This window comes from Scyliorhinus canicula, chromosome 1 (genome assembly GCF_902713615.1).
Source record: "Scyliorhinus canicula chromosome 1, sScyCan1.1, whole genome shotgun sequence".
Lineage (NCBI taxonomy): Eukaryota > Metazoa > Chordata > Chondrichthyes > Carcharhiniformes > Scyliorhinidae > Scyliorhinus > Scyliorhinus canicula.
The window spans coordinates 273,454,983-273,469,725 of NC_052146.1; the positions used below are offsets into that span (position 1 = coordinate 273,454,983).

The following is a 14,743-nucleotide window of genomic DNA, read 5'->3' on the forward strand; positions in this document are numbered from 1 at the left end:
AACACCATCCATCACCAAGAGTGACTCGGTAACACGGCCCATCACCAAGAGTGACTCGGTAACACGGTCCATCACCAAGAGTGACTCAGTAACACAGTCCATCACCAAGAGTGACTCGGTAACACAGTCCATCACCAAGAGTGACTCGGTAACACTATCCATCTCCAAGAGTGACTCGGTAACACCATCCATCACCAAGAGTGACTCAGTAACACGGTCCATCACCAAGAGTGACTCGGTAACACGGCCCATCACCAAGAGTGACTCAGTAACACGGTCCATCACCAAGAGTGACTCAGTAACACCATCCATCACCAAGAGTGACTCAGTAACACGGTCCATCACCAAGAGTGACTCAGTAACACGGTCCATCACCAAGAGTGACTCAGTAACACGGCCCATCACCAAGAGTGACTCAGTAACACGGTCCATCACCAAGAGTGACTCGGTAACACGGCCCATCACCAAGAGTGACTCAGTAACACGGTCCATCACCAAGAGTAGCTCGGTAACACCATCCATCACCAAGAGTGACTCAGTAACACGGTCCATCACCAAGAGTGACTCGGTAACACGGCCCATCACCAAGAGTAGCTCGGTAACACGGTCCATCACCAAGAGTGACTCAGTAACACGGTCCATCACCAAGAGTGACTCAGTAACACGGTCCATCTCCAAGAGTGACTCAGTAACACGGTCCATCACCAAGAGTGACTCGGTAACACGGCCCATCACCAAGAGTAGCTCGGTAACACGGTCCATCACCAAGAGTGACTCAGTAACACCATCCATTACCAAGAGTGACTCGGTAACACGGCCCATCACCAAGAGTGACTCGGTAACACCATCCATCACCAAGAGTGACTCGGTAACACCATCCATCACCAAGAGTAGCTCGGTAACACCATCCATCACCAAGAGTGACTCAGTAACACCATCCATCACCAAGAGTGACTCAGTAACACGGTCCATCACCAAGAGTAGCTCGGTAACACGGTCCATCACCAATAGTGACTCGGTAACACGGTCCATCACCAATAGTGACTCGGTAACACGGTCCATCACCAAGAGTGACTCGGTAACACCATCAATCACCAAGAGTGACTCAGTAACACCATCAATCACCAAGAGTGACTCGGTAACACCATCCATCAGCAAGAGTGACTCGGTAACACCACCCATCACCAAGAGTAGCTCGGTAACACCATCCATCACCAAGAGTGACTCAGTAACACGGTCCATCACCAAGAGTGACTCAGTAACACGGTCCATCACCAAGAGTGACTCGGTAACACGGTTCATCACCAAGAGTGGCTCAGTAACACGGTCCATCACCAAGAGTGGCTCAGTAACACCATCCACCACCAAGAGTGACTCGGTAACACCATCCATCACCAAGAGTGACTCAGTAACACGGTCCATCACCAAGAGTGGCTCAGTAACACCATCCACCACCAAGAGTGACTCGGTAACATGGTCCATCACCAAGAGTGGCTCAGTAACACCATCCACCACCAAGAGTGACTCGGTAACACCATCCACCACCAAGAGTGACTCGGTAACACGGTCCATCACCAAGAGTGGCTCAGTAACACCATCCACCACCAAGAGTGACTCGGTAACACCATCCACCACCAAGAGTGACTCAGTAACACCATCCATCACCAAGAGTGACTCGGTAACACCAAGACAGGCCCAGCTAGCCGGGTTCTAAAGGACGTGGCTGCGTAGGCTGGGTCTAAGGCAGGTAGTGAGGGAACCAACAAGAAGGAAAATCAATTTTAAGAACAAAATTCCAATTAAAGACAATGTAGCATGGCCAATCCACCTAACCTGCACATCTTTTAGGCTGTGGGGGTGAGAGCTACGCAGACACTGAGTGAATTGTCAAACTGCACACAGACAGTGACATGAGTCCGGGATCGAACCCAGGTCCTCAGCGCCATGAGGCAGCAGTGCTAACCACTACACCACCATACCGCTCGGGGAAAATCAGGCTTGATCTCATCCTCACCAACCTGCCTGCCGCAGGTATATCCGTCCATGACAGTAATGATGGGAGTCTTCACATTGAAGATAGTGTTATGTAGCACTATTACCATATTAAGTGAGAGTGATTTGCGGCTTGGGCCACTGTCTGTACAGAGTCTGCACGTTCTCCCCGTGTCTGCGTGGGTTTCCTCCAGGTACCGGTCCGGTTTCCTTCCACAGTCCAAAGATGTGCAGGTTAGGTGGATTCGCCATGATAAATTGCCCTTAGTGTCCAAAAACGTTACGTGGGGTTACTGGGTTACTGAGATAGGTTGGATGTGTGGGCTTAAATGGGGTGCTCTTTCCAAGGGTTGGTGCAGACTCGATGGGCCGAATGGCCTCCTTCTACACTGTAAATTCTATGATTTTGACAGGTGCAGCATCTCAAACCTGGGAATCGATAAAGCACTGTGGACCATCAACAATAGTAGAATTGTATTCAATCACAATCTGTAACCTCATGGCCCAGCATATTCCCCACTTTACCATTACCACCAAGCCAGGGGATCAACCCTGCTTCAATGAAAAGTGAGGCAGGGCTTGCCAGGAGCAGCACCAGGTATAACTAATGAAAATGAGGTGTTAACCTGGGGAAGCTACAACATAAGACTACCTGCGTGATAAACAGCAAGTGATAGACAGGGCTAAGCAACCCCACAACCAACGGATAAGATCGAAGTTCTGCAGCCTTGACACATTTAGTGTGAATAATGGTGGACAATTGAACAACTAATTTGATGAGGAGGCTCCATAAATATCCCCATCCTCAATGATGGATGGAGCCCAGAACATCGGTTAAAAAGATAAGGCTGAAGCATTCGCAATAATCTTCAGCCAGGGGTGCCAAGTAATCCATCTCCGTATCCTCTGAAGGTCCCCAGCATCAGATGACTGACTTCAACCAATTTGATTCACCCCACATGATATCAAGAAATGGATGAAGGCACTAGATACTGCAAAGACTATGAGCCTTGACGATATTCCAGCAATAGTACTGAAGAAGTGTGCTTCAGATCTTGCCACAATTCTAGCCAATACAGCTACAGCATTGGCATGTACCTGGAAATATGGAAAATTGCCCATGCCTGTCCTGGGGGACATCAATAGTGCTCTCAAGAAGTACTTGTTTTGCAAGAACCAGCTCACAGGCACTTAGTTTTTGTTCCGCCAGTGCCATTTAGCTCTTGACCTCATAATGCCTTGGTTTAAACACGGACAAAAGAACTGAACTCCAGAGATGAGGTGAGAGTGACTGCCCTTGACATCTAGGCAGCATTTGTCGAGCCCTAGCAAAACTGGAGCCAATGGGAATCATGGGGAATACTCTCCATAGTTGCCATATGTAGCACAAAGGAAGGTCAATCATCTCAACTCCAGGACATCACTGCAGACGTTGTGTGCTTAGCTCAACCAACTTCAGCTGCTTCATCCTTGACCTTGTCAGAAGTGGGGGATAATCTCTGATGATTGCAGTATTATTTGCGACGCCTCATGAAATGAAGATGTCCATGTCCAAATGCAGCAAGATCTGCACAATATACAGGCATGGGCTGACAAGTGGCAAGTAACTTTCGTCCCATAGAAGTGCCAAGTAATGACCATCTCCACCAAGAAAGGATCTAACGACCGCCGTTTGACATTCAATGGCATTACCATCACTTGAATCCCAACTAACAACATTTTGGGGTTACTACTGATCAGAAACTGAACTGGACGGGCAGCACGATGGTGCAGTGGTTAGTGCTGCTGCCTCACGGTGCGGAGGTCCCAGGTTCAATCCCGGCTCTGGGTCACTGTCCGTGTGGAGTTTGCACCTTCTCCATGTGTTTGCGTCGGTTTCGCCCCCACAAACCGAAAAATGTGCAGGGTAGGTGCATTGGCCACGCTAAATTGCCCCTTAATTAGAAAAATGAATTGGGTACTCTAATTTTTTTTTAAAAGGAAAGAAAAGAAACTGAACTGGACGAGCCACATAAATGCTGTGGCGACAAGAGCAGGTCAGGGGCTAGGACACTGGCAGTAAATAACCCACATCCTTACTCCCCAAAACATTTCCACCATCTACAAGGCACAAGTCCGAAGTGCGATGTAAGACTCCCCACTTGCCAGGATGAGTGGAGCTCCAACGACACAAAAATCTTGACACCATTCAGGACAAAGCAACTGGCTTGATTATTTGCCCAAACCTGCTGCTTGCAGGTACATACTGTTTCATTATCTAAGGTGTGCAGTGGCAGCACGGTGGCGCAGTGGTTAGTACTGCTGCCTCACGACGCCAAGGACCCAGGTACGATCCCAGCCCCGGGTCGCTGTCTGTGTGGAGTTTGCACATTCTCCAGGTGTTTGCGTGGGTCTCATCCCCACAACCCAAAGATGTACAAGATAGGTGGATTGGCCATGCTAAATTGTCCCTTAATTTTAAAAAAGACAAGAAATCGAAGGTATGTGATAATCAACAAACATCCTCGCCTCTGGCCTAATGATGGAAAGAAGGTTTCTGATCAAACAAATGAAAATGGTTGAGTCAAGGATACTTCCCTGAAGAATCTCTGTAATGATGTCCTGGTACTTGAACAGCTGAACCATCTTCCTTTGCAATAGGTATGACTCCAGCCGGTGGAGCGTTCTCCCCACCACACTCTGAATCTCACTGTCTTCAATTCCACGAGGGCTCCTTGATGCCACACTTGGTCACATTCTGTCTTGATGTCAAGGGAAGTCACTCTCACTTCACCTCTGGAATTCATCTCTTTTATCCATGTTTGAACAAGGCTGTAATGAGATCTGGGGTAGGGTGCCGCTGAGCGTTTTTTTGGTGAGTGCTGTCCACAACACCTTCAATCATTTTGCTGAGGTATGACAGTATGTTAGATGTTTAGCAGCTGTTGTACAAAGAGTCAAAGGTTCTGCTCCTTTTCACAAACACCATTATTTTACTTTAACAGACTCTGCACAAAACTCTATCATCACATCACCTGACACAAAGGCCACCTGAAGCCTCTTTTACATCAGTGTCAATTATTGGATACTTAACATAAATGAGACAACTAATTGGAATGTCTCTTAACCCATTACTTAACACAGTATGCAAATGCAGCATTGACTGGCCAGGTTGGATTTCTCCTGCTTGTGGACAGGGCATGCCTGGACCACTTTTCACACCATCCTGTAGATGCAGCTCAGGTGAGGCGCAGCTGGTTCTGGAGCAAAGCTTCAGCACTACAGTGGAACATTTTCAGGGCCCATAGTCATCGCTATATCCAGGATCCTCTGCTGTTCCTTGACTTAAAGTGAGGTGAATCGAATTGGTTGCAGATTGGCTTCTTTGATGGTGGGGCCCTCAAGAGGAGGCCGTGTTGGATGATCTGATTGCGTTTTGGACGGAGGATGGTTGCAAACACTTCAGCCTCATATTTTGAACTGACATTCTGGGCTCCGCCTCATTAAGAGAAGTTGTTCATGAAGCCTCTTCCTCATGTTACTTGCTGAAATGTTCGTCACTACCATAATTGGATGTGGCAGAATTCCAGTGCTTTCAGCTGATCCATTGGTTGTGGGATCACTTAGCTCTGTCGAGGACATGTTGCTTCCACTGGTTAGCTTTGCAGACTAGTACCTGATTTAAAATATATGGAAGCCCTGACGCTTGGTATGGTCTCCTACACTCCTCCTTGAATCAGGATTGACCCTCTGGCTTGATGGTAACGGTAGAACGAAGGATATGCTAGGTCAGGAAGTTGCAGATTATGGTGGAATACAATGGAATACAATTCTGCTGATGTTGGTCCACAGCACCTCATGGTTGCTCACTTTTGAGCTGCTCAATCTGTTCTACATTGATCCCAATTAGCACAATCATGGTGGCCAGTCAACATGATAGAGGGGTGGGGTGTCCTCAGTGCAAAGCTAGGACTTTGTCTCAGAGGGCGATAAGCACTTCTGGCAATAGTCAGGAGCAGATTCAACTTCTGCAGGGAGACTAGCGAGGACAAAGTCAAGGAGATCTTCCCTCATGTTGGTTCACCCAATCACCTCCCACAAGCCCAATATAGAGCTAAGATTTCCAGGACTCAGACAGCTGTCAGTAGTCAGTGCTACCGAGCCATTCTTGGTGATGGACTGCTCCAAATATAGTTCAGAAACTTAAAGTTTGCTGTAAAACATGAAAGAATAAGCTTTTTTTAAAAAAAACCTTTGGTTTGTAAAACCCACTACACAAATTACTGTAATTTTTAAAAATAGCATTAACTCAGCGAACACAAGGGTCACTATGCCAAATTATTCTAAAGGCAAAATTAGTTCAGAGCAGGAGGGGGGAAAAAACTATGTAAATGCCAGCACTGACAAAGAGGAAGACTGCAAGGCTTTCTTTTAAAACAAAATATAAATGTATTGCCATCAAGTAGTAAAGCTCATTGAACGTTTACAAGTACATGAGTGCTGCAACTCAATTACCCTTTGTATTTGCGGAAAGGCATATTGCGTAAAGATTATATTGGTGGCAACTGACTTCATTATTGCGGGAGATGGTATTTTATGAAGCAGCAGGAGCTAATCTTGGATGCAAGTGATGACATGAATTTGAGACATTCGGTCTCAAAAAAACTGCGCAACAAAAAGGTGACAATGTTTTCAGCAAATCATATAATGCAGCACAATACATGTCAGATATTATTTCTCATAATATTTCAGTTCTTAATATACATTTCTATTTGGCAAAATTCAAATCATGATAACCTGGTGTTTAAAATAGCTACCCCCCCCCCCCCCCCCCCCCCCCCCCACCCCACTACCATATAAATGCTCAGCAGCCACCGTACACCTGAAGGAGTAATTCAAACCTATCCTGCCTAATAATCCAGTCTATATATTGTAACAATGGATTCCCTAACTAGCTGGAAGATAAGGATTACTGTACCAGAGAATTATACACTTCATTTGAAAAAAAAAAAGAAAAATAATTGTTTCATAAAACTATATAATCAGCCCCAGGATTTAATAACATGATGATTATGACAGTGAAACAGATATTCGTAAGACAATGCATGCGTAGTGTTTGATCACAGGGTTATTTCAGAAGTACTAAACAGCCAATTCTCATGAGAGATGAAGTTGGGAGGTAATTATGTCGCACTCTAGCATGAGATGCAACCGTGTAATTAAGAGCTAACAGCGTAATGTTCCTTGCATTATGTTGGTGAGTCTCAGTAAGTGGAGAAATTGGAAGTGTTGGAGAAATTGGAAGTGTTTTTGGAGAGGGCTTTAATTACTGGATTAAGTGCTTTTGCAGCTTGAGTGCCTATGCGGTATGATCGGGTTTTTCTTTGGTTCCCCCAATCAACTCTCATCCTTTCATGGTGGACTACAGTTCCGCAGGCTTTCAGCATCCTCCAGAACCTCTTTCCATTTGAAATTCTTCACATGTGAGCATACACAATTAATCTTGACAGACTGTTTCAAACATATAGGGTATAACAACCATGCCTATTTTACCTCGTCCAATATCCACATATCTGAGGAAGGAGCAGTGCTCCGAAAGCTAGTGTTTGAAACAAACCTGTTGGACTTTTACCTGGTGTTGTAAGGCTTCTTACAATATCCACATAAACACAGCATTTTACAGTGCAAGTCACGAAGCGAGGAATACCAGCAAGCAACCTGGGGTGGCTATTTCCCTCCATGGCCCAGAGGTACTCAAACAAACTCTTGCCATCCCAAACAAAAACCTGTATATCAATCCGTTCCTGTCTGCCCTTTTATGCAAACCAGTTTATGGATTCATAAAAACATATACCACAGAAGGAGGCCACTGGTTGACTGTGTCTGTGCTAGCTGAGAAAAAAACTATCCAGCCCAATCCCACTTTCCAGCTACAGGCTCTTAACCTTGTAGGTTAGAGCACTCCAAGTGCATAACTAAGCAATTTTTAAAACCAATGAAAGTTTCTGCCTTTACAACCCTTTCAAGGTAGTGTTCCAGACATGCACCAAACACTGGGTGAAAAAGTTTCTCCTCAACTCCACTCTACCAATTACTTTAAATCTATGCCAAGCGGTTATTGATCTCGCTCTCATATACACTCTATCCAGGCCCCTCAAAATTTTATGCAATTAATTCTTTCCTCAGTACTCCTCTGTTCCAAACAAAAGAAGTCCTGCCGATCTGATCTTTCTTTGGTGCTAAAAAGGAGGCATATGACATGCATAAGCAGTTGGGATCAAGTGGATCCCTTGAAGAGTGTAGAGGTTGTCAGAGTTCAGTTAAGAGAGAAATCAGGAGGGCAAAAAGGGGACATGAGATTGCTTTGGCAGATAAGGCAAAGGAGAATCGTCCAGCCAAAATAGAGGATTCCCCACCCACCGCCGGCCACGGTCTCACCCTGCATAACATTGCTCAATTCATCTCATAATTCCTTCCTGATTACATGCTAACGCAGGCATGGAAATACCTACTCTGCACCAATTCTGTTTTCTTATTAACTTTCATTATTTTTTTAAAACTTACCACAATTCTTTTAAATCTTATTAGCCAATTTTGTATCTAACCTTCAGAACTGTGCCCATTTCTTGACCGATTCTCTTACCATACAGGTTCTCCTGTGGGCCATTTGCAGGAAAGTATCCCGACTCGACCCCGCAAACTTGGATACTTTTTTTCCCCCTTTTATTGTCCAGAACCGAACATCTATGTGCGGATCCATAAGAGACGGGTGAGATCCAAAATTAATATTTCTCATTGGTTTTACTGTTGAGAAAGGCATGGATGTTAGGGAACTTGAGGAAATAAATAGTGATGTCTTGAGGAGTGCACATATCACAGAGAAGGAGGTGCTGGAAGTTGTAAAGTGGGTCAAGGTGGATAAACCCCAGGACCTGATGAAGTCTATCCCAGGACATTATGGGAGGCTAGGGAGGAAACTGCGGGTTCCTTAGCAGAACTATTTGAATCGTCGACAGCCACGGGTGAAGTACCTGAAGATGGGAGGGCAGCAAATGTTGTGCCTTTGTTTAAAAAGGGCCACAGGGAAAAGCCTGGAACTTACAGACCAGTGAGCCTAACATCTGTGGTGGGTAAGTTGCTAGAAGGTATTCTGAGAGGCAGGATCTACAGGCATTTAGAGAGGCAAGGACTGATTAGGGACAGTCAGCATGGTTTTGTGAGTGGAAAATCATGTCTCACGAATTTGATTGAGTTTTTGAAGGGATAACCAAGAAGGTAGATGAGGGCAATGCAGTCGACGCTGTCTACATGGACTTTGGCAAGACCTTTGACAAGGTACCACATGGTAGGTTGTTGCAAAAAGTTAAATCTCACAGGATCCAGGGTGAGGTAGCCAGTTGGATACAAAACTAGCTTGATGACAGAAGACAAAGGGTGGTTGTAGAGGATTGCTTTTCAAAGTGGAGGCCTGTGATCAGCGGTGTGCCTTAGGGATCAGTGCTGGGCCCACTGTTATTTGTTACTTATATTAATGATTTGGTGAGAATTTAAGAGGCCTGGTTAATAAGTTTGCAGATGACACCAGGATTGGAGGCATAGTGGGGAGTGAAGAATGTTATCTAGGATTGCAAAGGGATCTTGACCAATTGGGCCAGTGGGTCGTGAATGGCAGATGGAGTTTAATTTAGATAAATGTGAGGTGATACATTTTGATAGATTGAATCAGGGCAGGACCTACAGTTAATGGTAGGGAGTTGGGGAGAATTATAGAACAAAGATCTCGGAATACAGGTTCATAGCTCCTTGAAAGTGGAGTCACAGGTGGACAGGATGGTGAAGAAGGCATTCGGCATGCTTGGTTTCATTGGTCAGAACATTGAATATAGGAGTTGGGACGTCGTGTTGAAGTTGTACAAGACATGAGCCAGGCCACACTTGGAATACTGTGCACAGTTCTGGTCACCCGATTACAGAAAGGATATTATTAAACTAGGAAGAGTTCAGAAAAGATTTACTAGGATGCTACCGGGACTTGATGGTTTGAGTTAACAGCAGAGGCTGGATAGACTGGGACTTTTATAAAGGTCTATAAAATAATGTGAGGCATAGATAAGGTAGATAGTCAACATCTTTCCCCAAAGGTAGGAGAGTCTAAAATTGGAGGGCATATGTTTACGGTGAGAGGGGAGAGATACAAAAGGGTTCAGAGGGACAATTTTTTCACACAGAGGGTGGTGAGTGCCTGGAGCGAGGTGCCAGAGGCAATAGTAGAGACAGGTACAATTTTGTCTTTCAAAAAGCATTTAGACAGTTATATGGGTAAAATGGGTATGGACGGATATGCGCCAAATGCGGGCAATTGGGACTAACTTAGTGGTAAACACTGGGAGGCAAAGACAAGTTGGGCCGAAGGGCCTGTTTCCATGCTGTAAACCTCTATGACTATGACTCTAGTGGAATCACATATTTCCTGTCAACTCGTGACAAGAACTATATGCAGTACTCCAGCTCTGGTTTAACTAGTGTTTTAAATAGATCTATCCTGACCTTCCTTCTCCAACATCCATTGCCTTGGCTAATAAAGAGTCCCACATACGTTTTTTATTTATTCTTGGGATTTGCGCGCTCCCATAGCTAATGCTTTCTTATCAATTTATCTACCTGTCCTGTTCCTTCGGTAATCAGTGGTCATGCAGTCCAAGACCCCTCTGTTATTTACACTTCATACTAACCTACCATTTGCTGTAGAATCCTGTGCCTTATTTTCCCTATCCTAGTGCATTACCTCACAAGTCTTGCATTGAATTGCATTTGTAATTTTACGATTCTGTTGACCAGTCCATTGATAGTTCCCTGCAGTCTATAGCTTTCTTCCTCAATATCAATATCGGCGGCACAGCGACACAATGGACAGCACAGTGGTTAACACTGCTGCCTCACAGCGCCAGGGATACAGGTTCGATTGCAGCCTTGGGTGACTGTCTGTGTGGAGTTTGCATGTTCTCCCCATGTCTGTGTTGAGTTTCCTCTGGGTGCTCCGGTTTCCTCCCACAGTCCAAAAACATGTAGGTTAGGTGGATTGGCCATGATCAATGCGCAGGGTTACGGGGTAGGGCAGGGAAGTGGATTGAGGTAGATTGCTCTTTCGGACGGTCAGTGCAGTCTAGATGGGCCGAATGGCCTCCTTCTTCACTGTAGGTATTCTATAGAATATCAACCGCACAACCAATTTTTGTATCATCTTCAAATTTCTTTATCATGCCAACTATATGCACGATGAATAGTTGATAAGTACCATGGAAGACGGAGTCCTGTGGAACTTCACTGGAACAAGTCACAAAAATATTCACTGACTTTCTGCGTCCTGCCACTGAGCCAATTTTAGATTCAACTTGCAATTATGCCTTGGCTCCCACAGGCATTTACTTTCCTGATTACTCTTCGACTTTGGGCCTTACCAAATTCCTTCTCCTTAACCTCAATGTCTGCTGCACTCTTCTTCTTTTGTGGAGGCAGACACAGTGTTCCCTCTAAGTTGCAAGTCCAACAAGGCCACATGCCTAAATCATTAAAGCCACGCACATCCTGATGATTAAATGAGGTGCACTGCCAATCTAGCCCACGAGCAAAAAACTGGTACGAATTCCCCTTGGCAGGAAATTAACAGACGAGAGTGTCATGGGAATGTCACTTTAAGAAATGTTTGTCTGTTCAAGTGGCTGCAGTGATGTCAGAGTGTGGGTGGAGCTGAGCTCTGGCTCTGCTTTTCAGTTTCGCTTTGAGGAAAAGCTTGGGTGTGTCTGTCTTTTTTGGTTTCATTTTAGTGTTGGAGCTGAAGCCAGCAAAAGAAGGTGTAATTTTGATCTCTCTGCCATCTAAAGACTATCTCGAGATCATTTGGTGAATTCAGAGTGATAACTGCTCTCAGTAGAGAATTTAAACTTGATGTGCTTCTGTTAAAAGGTTTTTTGTCTTATGGATGTTAAAAGGAAAGTTTAAGGATTAATTAGAGTATTACATTCTTTGGGGGTTGTATTTGAATTGATGTCCACTGTATGTTTTAAAAAGGTTAACGGAGTTCATAGAATAAACATTGTTTTGCTTTAAAAATTACTTTTAAATTTCTGCTGCTCCACACCTGTTGAGTGGGCCTTGTGCTCCCCATACCACAATCTAGTAAAGTCGTGGGTCAGGTGAACTCCATGTTGCACTTTGGGGTTCACTGAACCCTGGCCCATAACAAGAGTCAAACCCAACAAAATTAATCAGGTGAAATTAAAAGCCGAAATTTGCTCATGTCAGTTGCTGGAATCGAGAGCAATGTAGTCTTTGTCTTTCCCACAAACCACTCGCCGACCCCTCTACTCGCCACCGCCCTCCCCGACCCTCCATGCTCACAACCTTCTCGCCTACTCCTTCTCGAATCACTATCAAACACTTGTAGGCAATCACAAGTGCAGGTGAGAGGGCAGCACTGTGGTGCAGTGGGTTAGCCCTGCAGCCTCACGGCGCCGAGGTCCCAGGTTCAATACCAGCTCTGGGTCACTGTCCGTGTGGAGTTTGCACATTCTCCCAGTGTTTGCGTGGGTTTCGCCCCCACAACACAAAGATGATTTGGGCAGCACGGTAGCATGGTGGTTAGCATAAATGCTTCACAGCTCCAGGGTCCCAGGTTCGGTTCCCGGCTGGGTCACTGTCTGTGTGGAGTCTGCATGTCCTCCCCGTGTGTGCGTGGGTTTCCTCCGGGTGCTCCGGTTTCCTCCCACAGTCCAAAGATGTGCGGGTTAGGTGGATTGGCCATGCTAAATTGCCCGTAGTGTCCTAAAAAGTAAGGTTAGGGGGGGGGGGGTTGTTGGGTTACGGGTATAGGGTGGATACATGGGTTTGAGTAGGGTGATCATTTGCTCGGCACAACATCGAGGGCCGAAGGGCCTGTTCTGTGCTGTACTGTTCTATGTTCTATGTGCAGGCTAGGTAGATTGGCCATGCTAAATTGCCCCTTAATTGGAAAAAATGAATTGGGTATGCTAAATTTATTTTTAAAAAACAAGTGCAGGTGAAATTTTCTACTTCCCATTCAGAATATCACTAGTAATTCAGTGCCAGGGTATGTTGGTTAATGGGCAGATTGGTGCAGTGGTATATGCTCAGCAACTGAACAACTATTGCCACAAACCCATTTTCCAGGCAATAAAGAGCAACCATTCAACCTGTAAGACAATGTGCTAATTAATTCACTGTACCGCCCAGTTATTCCACCCCAATAAGAAAACTTAAGCCATTGCTCTGGACTGGAAAGTTTCAACTTACCCTGTTCGAAACAGACATGTCAATGCACAGTCCCACTCTCATTGTGCCCCTTCCACTGGCATCCACCTCCAAATCACCTGAACAATTATATTCAATGTCCCAAACATACAGAAGACGTGGAATGGTTTTCTCAAAAGGCCAATAATGGTGCTATAAAAACATTCAACTAAGGTGTTGTTTTAGTGCCTCAGGCAGATCTCAGAATGACTTTGATGTATTCAGGCTGCCTGTATAATACATTTCTTGGTTCTAAAATATTATAAATTCCACCAATCTGTTACTGTACAATCATGATTCTGTTAATCAGCATAACCACGCATCTCATCCAAAATACACGTCCAAAATAAAACAATGCACACAGTGACTATTCTTAAACCCGAAGTCATCAAAAATTACGCATACACACAGACAATCACAAAAACACAATAGACTAATACAAAGAAATTAGAAAAAAAAGGTGCTGCATATTTATAAATTTGAAAGCTGCAAAACAATCTTCCTTAAATCATTTTATTAACCAATACGTGAAACTATGTGTTGGTGAAGTAACAGGTCCAAACAAGTAAACACATTTACAGTGTAATCAGTTCCAGCTTTAAAAAGGCACTGTTTTGTCATGAAAACTTTGACAATATTTTCATTTGCCAATTAACTTGGCATACAAACCCAATCTGCATGACTCATGACATAACATCATGGAAACACCACTGCCGTGAAATGACACAGTGATTTTTCTTTCCATGATACAGACGGTGCCTCTTTAAGAAAACTGCAATGAGTTTTCTCCCAACATCACATCACATTTGAACATAAAATGAAATGAACTCACAGACATTTCCTGTGTTGTCAAAACTGGTGAGAACATCTTCAACATTCAGAGGGCCAACACTGTGTCTTAACAAAGTAAATGGTTGTTAAGTACAAAATCTTCCCATGATGAAAGATTTTTAAAAATCAAGTCCTAATCTATATTTATCAATTATTATTATACAAACTGCATCACGCTGAATAAAAATAAAATTGTGAGTACATTTCTAATATGTTTTAGCAGCTGATTTTACCAGTGTGAATAATCTCGGCCCAGTCCTGGGTTAACAAGTGGGAAACTCTAGATATCGATCCATATAACCCTATCAGAGAAACTTATGCAGGCAGTTTGTGTGGACAGGTTCAGGTACAGCTGTGATGCCCCCGTAAAGAGCCTTCCAACACTTAACAATGGTCATACATAAAAATGGGGCAGAAGTAAAGATACAAAATAATAACTTAAAACATGAGACAACAAGATAAGTTGGTACATTATCAACTGCACCCACGGCTCAAATATGCCAAACATTTATAAAGTCATACATTTTTAAAAAAAATTTAGATTACCCAATTATTCTTTCCAATTAAGGGGCAATTTAGCATGGCCAATCCACCTACTCTGCACATTTTTGGGTTGTGGGGGCGAAACCCACGC

The 14,743-nt window shown here is 44.4% G+C and overlaps 1 protein-coding gene across 2 annotated transcripts in view; it reads right to left on the reverse strand.

Moving 5' to 3' along the window:
* camkmt (calmodulin-lysine N-methyltransferase) overlaps positions 1-14,743 on the reverse strand; it is a 391,947-nt gene that overhangs the window by 360,778 nt on the left and 16,426 nt on the right. Inside the window, exon 3 of one of the 2 annotated variants that reach the window (XM_038813436.1) lies at positions 14,111-14,169. In XM_038813436.1, the coding sequence (XP_038669364.1) occupies positions 14,111-14,169 (59 nt within the window). Of the gene's footprint in view, positions 1-14,110; positions 14,176-14,743 lie in introns of both variants that reach the window. The other variant, XM_038813430.1, reaches the window with a different exon arrangement.